Raw genomic sequence first — 18,048 nt, forward strand, 5'->3', positions numbered from 1 at the left:
TTTTGGTGTATACGATGTGAAAGTTTTTTATTGAATGTAAAATCAAAACACAGTCTCATTGTTTGTTCGTGGTTCCATTTCTGCTTGAACTTTCTTCTTGGTGGACGACTGTGATAAAGAAAGAAGGTTATTTTTAAGTCGTTTCTGTCTTTGTAATGCCATTTGGTTCTCATTCCTAAGGTTGACCGATTGTTTTGCGTTTATCTTTAGGTTGTTTTTCATACGGAGTCAGTGAACTTCGTCATCTTCTCTAGTGACACCATTTGAAGTATGTTTTTTTTCTTAATATACTCTTATGTATGATGTATGTGCTCGTGTTTGTGTTTTGTTTGTCGATTCTGGACGTATGATATCTATATGTATAACGATACTATGATAGTTTTTTTTTCCTTCAACGTATCATATTTGTGTTCGTTCGTTGTCAGCGAACTTCGTCATCTTCTCCTGTGACACCATTTCAAGTTTGTTTTTTTCCTTCAATATCTCTTACGTATGATATATGTGTTCGTGTTTGTTGATTCTGGACGTATGATATATGTATAACAATAGATATTTGTGTTCGTGTACGTATACTATGATACTTTATTTTTTTCCTTCAATGTATGATAGGTATTTATTTTTGTTTCTCTATGTAAGTTAGTTTTTTTTTTTCCGTGGATTCTTTTCGTTCAGTGTAATAGTATGGATCGAAGCTAGATTCATCAGCGTCGTATTAGTGAAGAGTATGAGCGAGGGGTTTCTGAGTTCATTCAATATGTTAAAGAACACGCAAAACCAGTGAACTGGGCATATTTTTGCCCTTGTGTTCGTTGTCTCAATCAAGTATATGAAGACTTGGCCAACATCCGTGATCATTTGTTCATCAATGGAATAATGAGAAGTTATACAGTTTGGACTTGGCATGGGGAAGTATTATATAAGCCAACAACTTTAAGAGGTTCAGATTACGTCGACGAATGGATGAGTGATCATTTAGACGAAATGGTACGTGACGTTGGCGAAGAAAAATTTTGGAAGAGCTCATTTATACGATAGTCTTAAGAACAATTCAGAGCAAGAGTTGTATCCAGGATGCATCAATTTTACAAGGCTATCGGCTACTTTGAAATTGTTTTGTTTGAAAGCAAGAAACGGATGGACTGATAAAAGTTTCACGGAATAGTTGGAGTTGCTGAAGGAGATGCTACCAGAAAATAACACGTTACCTATCCGTAATTATGACGCGAAGAATATTCTATGTCCAATGGGTTGGGAATACCAAAAGATACATGCATGTCCCAATGACTGTGTATTGTATAGAGATCAATATGCTTCAATGAAGGTGTGTCCGACGTGCGGTTCGTCACGATTTAAGAAGAAACTTGATGGAAATAACGATGAACAAAATGAAGGTCCACCGGCTAAGGTCATGTGGTATTTACCTATAGTACCTAGGTTGAAACGATTGTTTTCTATTAAAGAACATGCGAAGAATCTTATGTGGCACGTTGATGGAAGAAAATGTGATAATCTTCTTCGACACCTAGTTGATTCCCCACAATGGAAGAACATTGATGGCACATTTCTCGAATTTAGTGCAGAGTCGAGAAACTTAAGACTTGCACTTGCTACCGATGGTATAAATCCTTATGGCAACTTAAGTAGCAAACATAGTTCATGGCCAGTTATTTTGATGATTTACAATCTATCTCCTATGTTGTGCACATAGAGAAAATACATGATGTTGTCTATGATGATATCGGGTCCTACACAACCTGGAAATGATATTGATGTTTATCTAAAACCGTTAATTGACGATTTAAAAATGTTGTGGGAAAAGGGCGTCGAGGTGTTCGATTCATATTCAAAAGAAAATTTTCGTTTGCGTGCAATGTTGTTTTGCATCATAAATGATTTCCCAACATATGGGAACTTGAGTGGTTACAGTGTTAAAGGTCATTTTGCATGTCCTATTTGTGAAGAAAATACTAGCTATCTTCAACTGAAGCATGAGCAGAAAACTGTGTACACAAGACACCGAAGATTCCTTCCTCGAAATCACCCTTACCGTAGATTGAAAAAAGCCTTTAATAGAAGTCCTGAGGATGATGTAGTGTGCAGACCACGTAATGAGGAAGAAGTATACGACCAGGTGAGGAACATTGATGTTGTCTTTGAAAAACATAAAAAGAATACCATTCAGAAAAACATTTGAAAAAAGCGATCAATATTCTTCAATCTTCCATATTGGTGTAAACTTGATGTGCGACATTGCATAGACGTGATGCATGTTGAAAAAAATGTATGTGATAGTGTTGTTGGGACTTTACTAAACGTTAAAGGAAAGACAAAAGATGGAGTGAAGCACGACAAGACTTGGTTGACATAGGAATCCGTTCTGAGTTACATCCGCAATCCATAGGAAGACGCACCTATCTTCCTCTAGCTTGTCACACTCTTTCAAAAAAAGAAAAACAATTTTTTTGTCAATGTTTACATAGTGTGAAGGTTTCACAAGGTTATTCGTCGAATATTAGTAGCCTTGTTTCTATGAAAGATTTGAAGTTGGTTGGTTTAAAGTCTCACGATTGTCATGTCTTAATGCAACAACTTTTACCAATGGTTATTCAAGCCATATTATTTGCCTCTGTTAGAGGTATTCTCACACGTTTGAGTTTGTTTTTCAATGTCATTTGCAAGAAAATGTATTTCCCACCCTCATTTTTTGATATCATGGTTCATTTGATTGTCCATCTAGTGAGAGAGATTCGAATATGTGGGCCGGTTTTCTTGAGGTGGATGTACCCGGTTGAAAGATACATGAAGATCTTAAAGGGATATGTTAAGAATCAATTGAGACCGGAAGCTTCGATTATAGAGCGCTACATTGCAGAGGAAGCCATTGAATTTTGCTCAAGTTATATGCCAAGTTGTGACCCAATAAGACTTCCAAAGAAAAGACATGAAAACATACGTGAAGGAATGGGAGTTCGAGGAGTAAGGATTGAAAGTGTTAGTGGAAAAGAAGTTAATCAAGCACATTTGTACATTTTAAACAACACAGAGGATGTTATTCCTTACATTTCACAACACATTGATGAAATTAAGTTAGCACATCCACGTATGAGTGAAAAGTGGACACTTAATGAACATAACAAATCCTTTTTAGCTTGGTTTAAGAAAAAGATTTATGCGACTCCGATTTTTTCTGAAAATCTATTGAGACTAGCTCATGGACCTAACACTAATGTGATCACTTTCGGAGGCTATTACATAAACAATTACTTATTCTATTCAAAGGAGGAAGACGATAAAAGTAGAGTTCAAAATAGTGGAGTTACCCTACGATAAAAGTAGAGTTCAAAACAATTATAGCATCAATCAGTTATTTTGGAATAATACAAGAAATTTGGGAAATTGATTATGTCACTTTTATAGTTCCAGTTTTCAAGTGTAAATGGGTTGACAGTAATTCTGGTGTGGTGACAGAAGAGCTCGGATTCACTTTGGTGGATCTTAACAAAATCAGTTACATGGATGAACCTTTTATTATGGCTAGTCAAGAAAGACAAATATTCTATGTCACTGACCTAGTGAATCATAAATGGTCAGTGGTATTGGAAGGCAGAGCCATGCACACAACTGATGATGAAGACTCTCTAGATATACTTGAGACAAGCTCCTTCTCATCAAGAACCATTGAAAATAAGGTCGATGATGTACCCGATGAAACACATGCAACTCAATGTGGTCACAAGGAAGGCATATGGGATAAATAGGTATCTTAGCATTGTTTAATTACTTGTACAATTTATTTATTTTGTTTGTTCTAACTATAATGTACTAACACTTTGTAAACATGTATGACGAGCTCTAGATAAGGTCCGACAGGAGGAGGGGGTAGATCTGTGACTCGGATGCTTGACGTCACATCTCGTCGGGTTAATGAGAAACCAGTGACGGTGGAGTTTGATCCCCGAACATTTGTGCCTATTGGGGCACATGCAACATCATTCAAAAGTTACTTGGGCGTGATGGAAAAAGCACATGTCCCTATTGTCGCTACCTATTGGGATGATGTCCCACAGGTTGACAAAAATCTACTATGGCAGGATATTTTGGTATGTTTAAGATGTTTTACTTTCATAGACTTATTTTTGTTGATCATGCTTTAACATTAATTTTGTTTTTAACAGGAAAATTGGAATATCCCTAATGATGAGAGGATAAGGAAGAAGATTTTATCCCACATTGCAGTCTGGTGGAGGGACTTCAAGATGAGAATGACACGTCAATACGTCTTTGGCTCTAAACAGAACGACACTCCTTGTACAAAATATAAAATACATGCTTTCATATTTTGCTCTAGTCACACAAGATGTTAATTTGTGATTTATGCTTAATGATTTTCATTTTTTCATAGGTGAAAAGGATAGCCACCCAGCAGAGGCAGAAGCTTAATGATACACCACACGTACTGTCACGTGGTGATTATGCGTTATTAGAGAAAAAGATGAGAAAACGTCGCGCTGAGGAGTTAGGTCTTGAGTCACCTGATCTAGCACCTCCACCAGCCAGACATGAGTTGTGGAAGGTTGCACGAACAAAGTCCAATGGCCAGTTTACATCCCAGTCTCCTCAGGAGATATCCTAGAGAATTGTAAATGGAAACTTTTAACTGATTACCGTAGTTCATAAAAAATTATGTAACAAACTTTTTAATATGTCTAGCTTCATTATGATATGAAGAATGACTTGGTTGACCAACAGAGTCAAGGCACATTTGTGGCAAAAGCTAGGGAGGACGTCCTAGTAGCAGTCACAGGTCAGTTAGCCCGTTCAGGTCGTGTGCGTGGTGTTGGAGGAGCTATTGGATTGAGGCACTACTTTGGCCCTAAACCAAGAAGCACAAAAGCCTTGACTCAGGAAATGGTTAGTAGCATTAGGCAACATGTGCAAGTCGAATTAGAGGAAAGCATGGGTGAACGCTTCAGAATGCTCGAAGAAAAACTTGCGATGATCACCCAACAACAGCAACAACAACAACAACAACAAAAGCAACAACAACAACAACATCATCAACAAGAGCAACAACAACAGTCACAACAGGAGGACGCCCCTATAGATGATCCTATTGCACCTCGTGTGAGCACCAAAGGCTCATGCTCTACTGTAGATCGTACTGATCACAATATTCAGTATGAGTTTTTGGTTGATGAGGATCCTCCGCGCGTAGTGGCCGTGGGACGACAGATTGTAGGAGGTCAGACCATTCATGGTGCTCCTTTATTGCCCACTCACGCACGGGTAATGATTGATGATCCAAGAAAACCTCAGGCTCAAGTGTCATTGCCTACATTTGAAATCCAATTCGTGGGGGAGGCTTTAGGCACATTTATAGCTTGGCCTAAGGCTATGATCATGCGGTATTATATTCTTCTTTCTATTATCTTAAATCTTCAAGTTATAATTAAACGATTCCTAACTTTTGTAAATGTGAGTCGCAGGTCTACCGTCCTGCGAAACAACTAATTGCTCAACCTGTGAACGAGGCTCGTGAGGAAGCAGAAGACCATGATGCTATATCCATATTGACCTCCAGATTAAATAAGTTGAGAAAAGGACCGGTAGAGATGCTGTGGGAGTTAAGAACATTTGGCCTCGAGTGCCATGTTCCATTGTATATTAATTTCGATGATGCTTATGAGATCATTGGTGGAGAAAAAATGCTCAACATTTCATGCATACAACTATGGTGCATGTAAGTTTTTTATTTGTTATTTTCCAATTTGTATACTTTTTAATAAATATACTTAACTTTATTCTTACAGGTACATGGACACCATTGTAGTTGAATCAGGTCGGGCGTCAGTTTATGGCTTTCTTGAACCTTAGACCATTCAACCATCTGGAAACACATTAGATTTCAGAAAATCATATATTCAAACATGGATGACTGAGTCTAACAGAGAGATATATATCACGTCATATATCCTAAGGTTGGAATTCGTTGATCTTTAACCTTTAATTTTCGTAGTCAAATTTAAATCATTACATTTGACTAAGTTCTTTCACATGTTTAGTGTAATAAGCAGAATGATTCCTGGGCATGTGGCTACTACATCATGTCATGGATGAAGGCCCTTCATCTGAGCAAAAATCAGAGGGGAATGGACTAAGGTAAAAATTTACATTTGAAAATCTTACAAATATCAATAAACTTTTGACATTAAAATGAATATAATAATAAAGTTTCCTTGATTATGCAGCGGTTCAACACTACCTCTCCATTGTCCACTTCAGTAATAATGACGATAAGAGAGGATTGGGCACGATATTTGAATAAACATTTTAAATAGCTATAGCTTTAGGTTTTTCCTTTCATGATAGTAAAATTTGCTTACTTGTGCAACTTTTAATCTGTTAATAGATTATTGTGAATAGATGAATATTGTGAATAGATGAATGGAAAACTGGGTTCTTTAAAGTTCTTATGATAGCATTAACGTCTTTTAGTTTTACTATTTAATTGGAGTTGATGAATTGATGATAGCATGGTTTAAATTAATTAATTCTGTGAATATATATGAATTGGAAAACTAGTTTCTGTATTTCAGGTTTGGTTGAATGAGCTAAACCGAATCAAATCCAAAAAAAAAACACTGAAGGTAACGTCGAAGTATACACCATTTGACGTTCAAACATCGACAGTAACGTCCCATATAGAAAAATTCGACGTTAACCTTACGTCCATCCCCTTATACTTGACGTCAAATATTCCTTTAAATATAAATATTTATTCAAATATTACTCAAAAATTGACGTCCTCTTTGAGCTTCGACGTGAACATTATGTCCATTATCTTCCGCATCGACGTTAAGTTTACATCACTTCCCTCGTACATAAGACGAAAAATCTTACTATAAATATAAATATTTATTCAAATATTGAACGTCAATCTCTTTACTAACTGACGTAACCTCACGTCGTTGCACAATGTCGACGTTAGGTACACGTTAGATCTCGATATATTCGACGTCAAATTGTCCTATTAATGTCACCTTGTGATATTCGACATAAAAGTTACGTCTCCCACTATGACGTCGGTCGTGAATTCGTCGTTAAAGCTAAAAATAACTGACGTAATACGTTTTTTTTCACTAGTGATCATTATTCTTGGATTACAGATTGCAAAAGTTGGTGCCCATGACTCAAACTTTGAGTTTTCCATTTTCTGGGCATTGGTAAACATAATATGATGATAACAAATGCCTCTATTTTGAAATCAACAGAAACACAACAACTTGCTTACGGTTATATTGGCTAGTGAATCTAGTTCAAGTCTAAACTACCTTAGGAGAATTTAATGAACCATAAAGATCATTATAATGGTGATTGTTGATCATTTTACTTATATATTTACTTTTAGGTTTCCATAACTATAAGAATGAGTTCATATGAGGTTGTGCGTCTATACAACGGGAAGAGAATCATAGCATCCAAGGGAGATCAATAACCACATTTTTGTGTGTTGTAGTTGGTTCTATTAATTATGTGGTTATGGCACAACAACCAATTGGTGAAAACATAAATTATAAGTTATCATTGTACCATCAAAAGCATTTGATCAAACAATGAACCCAATGGAATAGTAATTCTCACGTACTACATAAAAAATGAAAATAATATACGAAAATAGAAGACTTTACCCAGGTAATATACGCTGAGTTTGTCTTCTTCGTGTGGATGAGAGAAGTTCAGATTTATGAAGCTCTCTTTGAAGAGGGTGAAATCATTAACGGTGGAAACCTAGTGCTTGATCGGACCCAAACACCCTAGAATAAAAAGGGCGTTCATTACCTGACTCTTCACAAATGCTTCCAGCAAACTCACAATAACTTGATCTCTTCGATTGATCTCTCTTCTTTGTCTACCACAACGACAACAATGTTGGTGTTCTTGCATGGTGTCAATGCAATGGTGAACAAAATGATGAACTAAGAAAAGAGACGATGTAGGGAACACATGAATAGGAAAGAAATTAGGGATTGATAAGATACATAAAACACGTGAAGGGGGAAGGGAATTAGGAATTAAAAGATTCTATTACAAGTGTGATGAGTTCATATTTATGCCCTAGTTCAACCTTTAATATTGGATTCTTAATTGGTTTTTGTACTTTAATTAAATATTTTAATTATGATTTGTTATAATTTTGTATAATTAGCATGAGATACAAAAACATGTTAAAAATAGTTTATCAATTGCATAAATGTTTTTTTGGATATTTTGACGTGTGTTAGTGCAACTACAACTAAGTTGAAGTCATTGAGGTGTGAAAATAAATTGGTTAAAGTTTCATGACACCTTAAAGATAAATCCAAGAATAACAAATAATCAAGACCACAAGAAGTCAATCCAAACATAACATGAAAAGGTGAAGAAATTTGGCTAAGCTAAGAGGAGGGAACAGGTAACAAAAATTGGATTTTGCGGTTTTCTCTATTTTTTCTACCAAAAGGGCTTTGATAATTGATAAATGCTTATGATTAAAGATAATTTGCGAAAAGCATATGTTAAAATATTTTATTTGATATTATTAAATAATTACCTTATTTAACTATATCAATAAATATTAAAAGATAATATTTGCCAAATCTTTTTTAGTCTAGCAAATATCTTCTCAAATATTTTTAGATCTCCACAATAATAAAATATTATTGGATTATTTAGAATATATTTGAAGGAGATTAAATTATCATAAAGAAGATTACAACAACAAAAAAGCTTGAAACAAAGCCCAATCCAATTTTTATATAAAGAGACCTAGGGACACACTTTAAGGGAGGTGGGAACCCTTTGGGGGTTCATATTTCGTCTACCCTCTCTTCTCTCATGTTCTTCACCCTCTCTTCTCTCATGTTCTCCACCATCTCTTCTTATATTTTCATGTTATTTGAACATTCCATGGAGTGTTAAGCCTCTAGGTTGATTCTACTGTAATTTCTTAATTGGATTCGAAGGTTAGATGAATAAATTTGTTTGTTCTTTTGATTCTTGTTGTGATTTGCTTTTTCTATGTCTTTTGCATCTTAATCAAGTAAAAGTAATGATTTTTACATTATAACAATTTAGCATGGTATCAAATCTACATAACATATCAATCATATGAGTCCAAGGGTTTTAATTTTAATTGAGAATCTACTATAATTAAAGTTAGAAACTTTCATATGATTGAATGGTGTTTGCCAATATTGAGAATGTACTTTGATTAGTGGTAAAAACTTTAGCAAGAATTAATCAATAATGTACTTTGATTAATTAGTTTTTTACTTGATATAAGAGGTAAAAGAACATATATGATTAGGCATAGTAATATTTAATTGAGAATGTACTTTGGTTAAATTTACTATGATTAATCTGCAAAGTTCTTGCTCTTAATTGAGAATGTACTGTGGTTAAAGGTGAGAACGCCAACAAATTAATTGAGAATTTACATTGATTAATTTGAAAATTTAAGATAATAATTAAGATAATAATTTAAGCATAATAGACTCTATTTACTACTACGAATAATAGAAACATGATCAAGATAGACCGTTAAGAACCACTGATCAGTAAAGAGTCTTATAGAAGACTCAAACATTATCAATATTGAAGTTGTTATAGTTTAGTAGTATTAATTTGATCACATCAACGACAACGTTATCACACACCATACAATTTAGCACCAAAACAACAATCATGTTCAACGTACCAAATTCAACAAACAATATCCAACTCATGCACACTTAAATATCTAACTTCTCTTACCTTACATATGACCAAAAACTCAAGGGGTCCTAAGATAACTCCACAAGCATAATAGACTCTATTTACTACTACGAATAATAGAAACATGATCAAGATAAACCGTTAAGAACCACTGATCAGTAAAGAGTCTTATAGAAGACTCAAACTTCACATGCAAACTATGATCGCTCACATGCATAGAAAAGCTTGCAAACCAAATAAAAGAGTTGAAACTAACTTAATCTCTTGTAAAAACTGATCGGCTAGAGGCGAGTAGAGTCGAACACCTCGCTTCAAGGATTAATAAAGCATCCTCTAATATGAACATGGAATCAGAATTCTTAGAAAGTGAATACAGAGATTTAGAGAAAGAAAACTTAGAGTGATGATGTGACTTCAGATAAAACTCGTTTATAAAACTTTTATTTATACTTTAAACTTTTAAATATTAAAATAATTTAATCTCATTATTTAAAACAAGTTACAACGTATCGGACACTATTTTCAAAGACTCTCATAATTTTTAGATTAAAATAATTATTTTATCAATTCTATTTTTTAAATAATTGTTTCTTTAAATTTAACTATTTTTTTTAAACTTAATATTTTTTTATCATAAAACTACCTTCAAAATAAACAAAAAATATATTAATATTATATTTATAATAATAATAATAAATTTATTACTTTTATTATCATATAAAATAATTATAAAAAAATTGAACACGAATGTGCACACGTGTTTCAATAGTAATTTCTGACTGTATACTAGTAAAACATATTTCACTCGTCATAGTATTGATGCTTTTAATTATAAAAAATATAAAGTTCAGTGAATAAATTGGAACGAGCTGTATACTGTTTTCCATATTCAAATTAATTTAGCTGATTCTCATTGATAAGTTTAAAAAGTTGATTGATCTTAAAATATTTTAGTTGGACAAACTTAGAGTTCAATAATGAAAATAGGTTATGTAACTATAATGTAAAAATATTTTCACTACGATTTAATGTTACTACGTATGATAAATTTATTTAATTTATATAATTACTTAAAAATCATATTAATAATTATTTATCATTAATCAATAGTATATCACTTTCTTCTATCAAATATGCTTTTTGTTTATGATTTTTGTTAATAATAAAATTGAAATTCATGTAGAATTCATAATTTAGTGACTTTTTAAAACCTACCTAATTTATTGGTATTCAATTAAAAGTAATTTTTGTATCATTTATTTCAATTTTAAGGTTTAATAGTTTTTTGGTTTTATGTAACCCTTATATTTTCCAAAAGTAAAAATAAAAATAAAAACTAAATGTGATCACTTTCGTTAGCCACGTTTTTATTTTTGTTTTTAGGATTGAATAATTTATTAAATACATTGAATCTTTTTAAAAATATAAAATTTACATTGAATAAAAAACTAAATGGAGAAAAAATACTGACCCATTGATAAAAGAATAGAACTAAAAATTACTGTTAAACCTAAATTTCAAATGAAAATAAAAATACATTAAACAATAAGAATGAACAAATCCTCAATCAAGTAGATGAATTGAATGAGAATGAAATTCGAATTTAAAATTTAAGACTCAAAACCTGAATCCTAGGTAGTTGGACTTCATTAGAAATCGAATGTCCAGTGGAGTTGGTTTAGATATCCTTAAATTTAACTATTAAAATCCACAAATTCTTAATTTATAAATTGGGATAGTAATTGCAAATTTAGATTCTTTTGATTTTTGGTATTATATTTTTGTTGTACTTTGAAAATAAATTGATGTACCTTAATTCTAATATTTTAAAATATATTAAATATAAAAACATTCCAAACATATATGTTATGTGAATTTATGAGTAAATACTTTGATAATTACTTGCAAATTTACATAAAGTCCACGTATACATGTGAATATTTAGAAAAACATTACTTTATTTTAATTACCAAGAAAATAAAACATAAGATTTGTAAAGATTAGTTTATTTAAAACGTAAGTCTCATAACATAAATTTAAATAAGTAAAAAAAACAAATTATATCAAGTAAAGTAAAATTAAAAGATTTTGAATTGGCATTGCTCTTCGACGACGTCCCGACTTCCTTTAATTTTGTAAAGTATAAAAGGAAAAGCAAATTCACTGAAAACATTTTACGAATATAAATTTCTAATTAAAAAATAATTTAATTACCTTTATATAAAGACAACTAGGTAATTTTATAAGTAAGAAGATGCAATTTGTTTTATGATTCCTAACTCTAATATTTTAGAATAAAAAAAATGGAACTAAAAACTAATCAACGATTCACGTATTCTAGATAAAAATAAATTAGCGAGAAAGAAAAACCCAATAAAGATAAGAAAAGTATTAATCTTAGAAAATAAATATTTTTTGAGATGATATGAAAGAATCACCAAAAATAAAAGTTTAATTAAGATTTATCATATATATATATATATTTAAATATGTTCGAAAACGAAAGTACATGTGACATTATTCCGTTTAAAGGTATACATGTAAATTTTGGTTATACAGTTAAGTTAGTGTAGTGAATGGCATGTAAAATTGTTTAGTTTTTGTTTCCGTGAAGATACAGATAAAAATAGCAGGATTGTTCATAAGCAGTGGCTTGGTTTAAGGAATGATGAGGAATGATTGGCTTAGGATGAAAATCAGAATTCATAATAGGAATGAAAGACAAAGTGTGATTATGAATGATTGGCTTACGATGAAAAGCTCTATTCCCATTGAAAGGGAAACAGTTGAGGGGCTTCATTGCAGTGGGATCCATCAGAACCCAAGCTATACATGGAGGAACAGTGGTCACTGCCATTGGGAACCAAAACTCGCTCCACAGACTCTAAGTTGGTGTTATCCTGCAGACTCAGGCCTAAGGGCTGCATCAGGGACATCGACGGTGCCTGCACCATTTGATTCAAACCATTCCCAGGTGTGTGCGTCTGTGATGATGACAGAAGAGAGAGAGCACAAGGAGTGTCATGCACCGAATTTGTTGTTGTTAAGCTTTCACAGAACATTTTGCTTCTCGCTCCACAACTTTCTGATAAAGGGCTGCTCCTGAGAAGCGTGTGGCACACAGAAGGAGACGGAAAGGGAAGGCTTTGGTTGCTATGGTTACCGTGTAGGAATGCCACTTGCTTCCCTTCTTTGTGAGAAGATCCTAGAAAAAGCTCTTGATGGTGGTGCTGGTTGTGCAACCTCGCATCTGCAGCGGAAGTCACAAGCCCTCCACTCCAAGGGGTGCTCATCATGGCAGTGGAAGGATACACGTGTGGATTTGAGAATGGTAGCAACTGAGTACCTGAAAAATCTTGAATTTCACAACTCTTATACTTTATCTCAACAAAGTAAGTACTATGTCAACAAAAATGTAGATGCTCGATCGATCATAATATATCATTATATATCTGCGTTAACCACATTTATCAGTAATCTAAAGTTTGGTATGATGTACACGAGTCAGAATTTGTATGGTATTCGAAATTAGGAAGAAGGTAAACAAAAGGTTTTTCAACTGTAGTTTTATCCAGGACAAATTATTTTCTTGTATAATCCTGTACCTACCACAAATTTTGCAAAGCAAGACACAAGATAAGCATCAGAGATATGGTCTTATGGTTTCAGCGATAATTTCTTGTGGATGACAGTTTAGATCAATCTCTCGAAAGAAGCAACTTCCAAACTAAGTCCAATACAGGCTCTTAAAATGGTAAGCATAAAGTATTATTGTATAAAGTTTTGACTTGCAAAACGTCATTTCAGTCCCCTATGAAGTAAAATGATAGAGAAACGAATAAAAATGGGTAATTTTTCATAAAACCAAGAAGAAAAATAGGAGTTATATGGAGTCAAAGATCAGAATGATTGATGCATAGACTCTGAAGCACATGGGAGTTTACTGAAAATGTTTTTCCTTTTTTATGGTGTGTATGTAGTGACATATTTAACTAGTGGCCACTAGATTGTCATGAGCGTGGACATAAATGGACCAAATCAGCCATATCAGGTATGTGGGCAGCGCACTCATTTAGCTAAGTGCATTGTTTCCACATGAAACTTCTTAGTCTTTTGAGACTCGTGTACCTATGTGGATGTGTATCTCTAGCTAATACCTGCATGAAATCCACGCATATATGCACATGGGTCCATTCAGATAATGTGGTATTAGAACAACAACTACAACCACAAAGCTTACCTTGGTAATTCGATAAAAAACTACCAGGTCGGGTGTGAGGTTCTGGCTGAGGCTTTCTTCTCCGTCTGTTGTGTCCATCTAAACGCTTTCTGCAGCTTCTTTTTCTCTCATCAAATTGCTCCAGCGAATGGAACCTTCCAAAAAAAGACAAGTTTCAGAATTTCAGCAAACTGAGACACGCCAATATGACATGGAAATGGAATCAAGAACATAAAATCAAATGGACAACAAACTAAGCGGTGAAAAATATTTACCACGGATTTACCACAACTACTACAAGCAACATACCCATACACAGGGTATATTAACAGAACAAATCAGGCAAGTCATTCTCTCATATTATGTGTAAACTTGTGTGATTAATTGTGTTCCGTGCACCGGTATATTTTCAGCTTAATTCTCCATGTATATAGCAGAGGTATTTGGTTTTTGAAAAGTGCCACACAAAAAGAGTATAAACATATAACGACAAACACCAGGGTTAAGAACTAGTATTTGTAAACTGCAGTAATCGTAATAATTCAACAGGTTTCGTATGTGTTGAGATTCGTTTTGGTTTAAGAAATCAGTATGGAGCGAATCTTTTTCTAATACTCTCGCAGTACATTCTCTTTCCTAGATTTAATGTGGTTTTAAATTATTTTAAAAGTAAAAAGAAAGAAAATTTTCTATCTTTAGAAAATGAATGGTGAGGAAGTAAATACTAAGAGTATAAAAACCTGCTTCTTCTAAAGAACGCTATAAGTGAAGATGCTAATGGTAGGGGAAAGCAAAATAAAGTAATTTGGTGGCGTATGAGTACTTGTGAAGCTAACATGAATAATGGATACGGATGCAATGCAAACGACACAAATTAAATGTGGATGAGGTACAATGAAAAGAAAAGGGGGGAAAAAACACAAAAAAGCAATAATTAAGAGGACAAACCACAGCTTACAAGCAATCTAGAACTCAATTGCAAGCAAAAGAACAAAAGCTTCAGTATATATGGTATGATATGATACAAACCTGCTACATTGTTGGCAGAACCTTTGCTTGAGGCCACCGATTGTGACCTCTGGGGACTTGGAATGGAGCTCACACACCTTGTGTCGCCTATGATAATCTCTACAATTGCTAAGATCAGAATTGCACCCGTCCACAAGGCATGACACAGTCAGGGTTGTGCTGTTAATGGCTCTAGCTCTCTTAGAAGACCCTGAAGGTGAGGAAGCCACTTTGGAGACTCCAGCACCAGCAGCAACATCTTTGAACTTGGATAATGCTGATTCAGTGCCAGAATTCCCCACATGACCAAGCTTCAAGTCCACAGAAAACTCCCCCTCCATTCTATAAACTCCAAATCTGTTATGCTCCTCCATTGAGTCTATGTTGGGTATGGAAGCCTTATCCACATCCACCAAATCCCAAGAAGGTGCTTTCAAATTCCAGTCCATAACAAAATAATAGAGAAAAATAAAACTCTAACCCCCCCCCCCCCCCCCCCCCCCCCTCCCCACCCTTGTACTTCTCCAAAGTCCCCCTTTGTATGGTTACCTTGTATATTGCTATGTACCATAGGTTCAGAATTGCATGAGGAGCAACAGAAAATTATGCAGTGAGAAAGGCATGAGGTTGTATTGCATAAATAGTGAGACAGTAAGGAGAGGCAAACTTAAATTAAGAAGCCAAGTGAAAAGGGCATGGGTAAAAGTCCAATTGAAGAAGAATGGAAAGTGATAGATGATGAGGATAGAGGGGGAGGAGGAAATCAAGAAAAACTAGACAGACACAAACAGGCAATTATAAGACAAACACATTGGACAAGTTTTTGTCCGTACTAGGAAGAAAGAAGGGGTTAAATTTTAAGAAGAATTAAATAAGTAAATAAAGACATGACCGCCTAGAGTTAATGAAGTAGTAGGAAGAGTTCCAAGGAAAATGGAAGCATAAACTGAGAAGGTTACCAAAGAAGGCACAGTGAAGCAACTAGAAAGATAAAAGTAGAAAGGAAATAAACATAAATAATAAATAAACAGTGATTGAAAGAAGGAAGGGAGAGAGTACTTGCAGTTGCAGACAAGAGCAGCAACAGGATGCTGAGTTCTTCCTTCACCGACCAGTGGTTGCCTGACATGGATTCCATGAGTAGCCAATAGAGTGAGTGAATAAAAAAAAAGGTTATTTTGATTATCTTATGGATGAAAGAGGGAGAGGTTTTTGTGAGTTAGGTGAGAGGGAATCCCAAAAACCATACCTGTTAGAGAGTTAAAGGATGTGAAGTCATGGATTTGTGCACACAGTGGAGTGGATAATGTATTGAAAGTTGATACTGAAGAAGGAGGAGAGAGAGAGGCAAAAAGGTCTGGATGATATGCTCCGTCTTAGAAGTTGAACCAAATATTTTAATATTTATTTTTTCCAAATATAGGGGCTTCCTCAGCTCCTCCAGTGAGTGTAGTAGGTTGAGAGAGAAAGAAAGGAAGATGGATAATAAGGACAGCCTGTTGGTTGCTTTCAACTTTTATGAGTCAGGAAAAAGAAGTACAAAGAATGGATGCTCAAGACAAGGCATGTGGCATTATGTTTCACATTTCATGGCATGTCTTTCCCCCGCCTCTCTTTCCTCTCTTCTAAGCTAATAATATCTCAACATCATTAATTACCTTAATCCTTCATTATTCACTTCAAATCTCTTCTTTCTCTAATACCTTAAAAGGGAACTGATTAACTATATTATTTGTGATGATGAAGCTAATCAATCTAATTGAAAACTGAAGTAAAATTTCAAAGGTTGTGTGAATGGTGGTAAAAGTGGTGGAGTGGAGTTTGTTGGGAGAAGGGTAATGATGAGTGGTGTGGTGGGTCCATGTAGTAGACGTCCACTTTTAATTTTGAGGGCTCCAGGTTTTGATAGTTTGCTGATTTAGGCCACAACAAGCATGCCACCCTATCAAACCTTCATATGCCATAACCCCTCCAGCATGTGATCATTTTTACCCTTTCTGCCATCTTCATGTCATTTCTGCTGTGGGGACTGTAGCATTTATTACCATCCTCACACCATCCATCTTTCCAGATACACTACATTCACATCCTTATTTTTCAGTCAAACTTTTCATTTTACACAACTCCCATTTTTCTCTACACATATCCTTCCAACCAAATCTTTATTTTGTTCTTTAATAACCTTCTCGTCACGTTACATCACTGCTCTCAGATTGCGTTTCTGCATCCATCACGTATCTCTCTCTGCTGTGTTTCCTGCACTTAATTATTTATATCGTTCTGCTCAAAAGTAATCGTTTATTATCATTCAAACGTTTCTTTTGCCTTCTTAATTCTTTAATCCATTCACATCATTTCAACAAGTGTGTAAGATGTCGCTTTCTGGCGACAATTAAGATTGCAATTGAAATTAACAAAACAAGTGTAGATGGAAATTATGGAATATGACTAATCGTTGAATATTTCGAACACGAAGGTCCTCCTGTAGGAATGCATTCATCATTACAAATTAACGAGACGAGACGCATTGACTTTAACTTTTAAGGCTAACTCAGCGGAAGGGCTTTTCTTCTACTTCAACTTTGGTTGAATGTTTACTCTGTGTATATTTATAGATACATAAAGTTGTCTTTATATACATGCAAATGTTTATAAATATGCAGTAGGTTTAGGTTTGTGTCGAAATGTTCTATTAAAAGGTTGAATAATACTTTTTTTATATATATATATATATATGAAAGGTTTATTTAATGTGATTTTAAATTTTTTTTTATCTTATCACATGTAAATGATTTTAGTCTATTTTTTTTAACCTTTTACTCTCTCCGTTTCCATTTACCACATTTGTTTTTATTATCTCCATAAAGAGACATAGAGGTCTGGTGAATAAAAAGAAAAGTAAAAAGTTGAAGCAACCTATATTTACTGACTTTTTGACACTTTCAAAATGGTGTCAACAACAATTTAGAAAAGAAATACATTAATTTCTTTTAAAATTGAAATTTTACATCGAATAATTCTCAAATATTAAGACAAAAAAATGTATTAAACTTAATTTTAATAGTTAA

General features: G+C 34.0%; 1 protein-coding gene across 3 annotated transcripts; it reads right to left on the reverse strand.

Annotated features, from left to right (window-relative positions):
• Positions 1–12,317: 12,317 nt before the first annotated feature.
• LOC108329987 (squamosa promoter-binding-like protein 13A) lies at positions 12,318–16,494 on the reverse strand. Of its 3 annotated transcripts, XM_017564418.2 has the most exons (5): positions 16,230–16,494; positions 16,040–16,102; positions 15,002–15,378; positions 13,994–14,127; positions 12,318–13,108 (listed from the first exon to the last, which is right to left on the reverse strand). In XM_017564418.2, the coding sequence occupies exons 3-5, from the start codon at positions 15,352–15,354 to the stop codon at positions 12,516–12,518; spliced, it is 1,080 nt and encodes a 359-aa protein (XP_017419907.1). In that variant the 5' UTR covers positions 15,355–15,378; positions 16,040–16,102; positions 16,230–16,494; the 3' UTR covers positions 12,318–12,515. The 3 variants fall into 3 exon arrangements, with proteins under 3 accessions (XP_017419907.1, XP_017419906.1, XP_017419905.1); XM_017564417.2 differs by lacking the exons at positions 16,040–16,102; positions 16,230–16,494 and having other exon boundaries at positions 12,318–13,099; positions 15,002–15,448; XM_017564416.2 differs by lacking the exons at positions 16,040–16,102; positions 16,230–16,494 and having other exon boundaries at positions 15,002–15,448.
• Between the last annotated feature and the right edge of the window lie 1,554 nt (positions 16,495–18,048).

Source organism: Vigna angularis, chromosome 4, assembly GCF_016808095.1.
Source record: "Vigna angularis cultivar LongXiaoDou No.4 chromosome 4, ASM1680809v1, whole genome shotgun sequence".
Taxonomy (NCBI): Eukaryota; Viridiplantae; Streptophyta; class Magnoliopsida; order Fabales; family Fabaceae; genus Vigna; species Vigna angularis.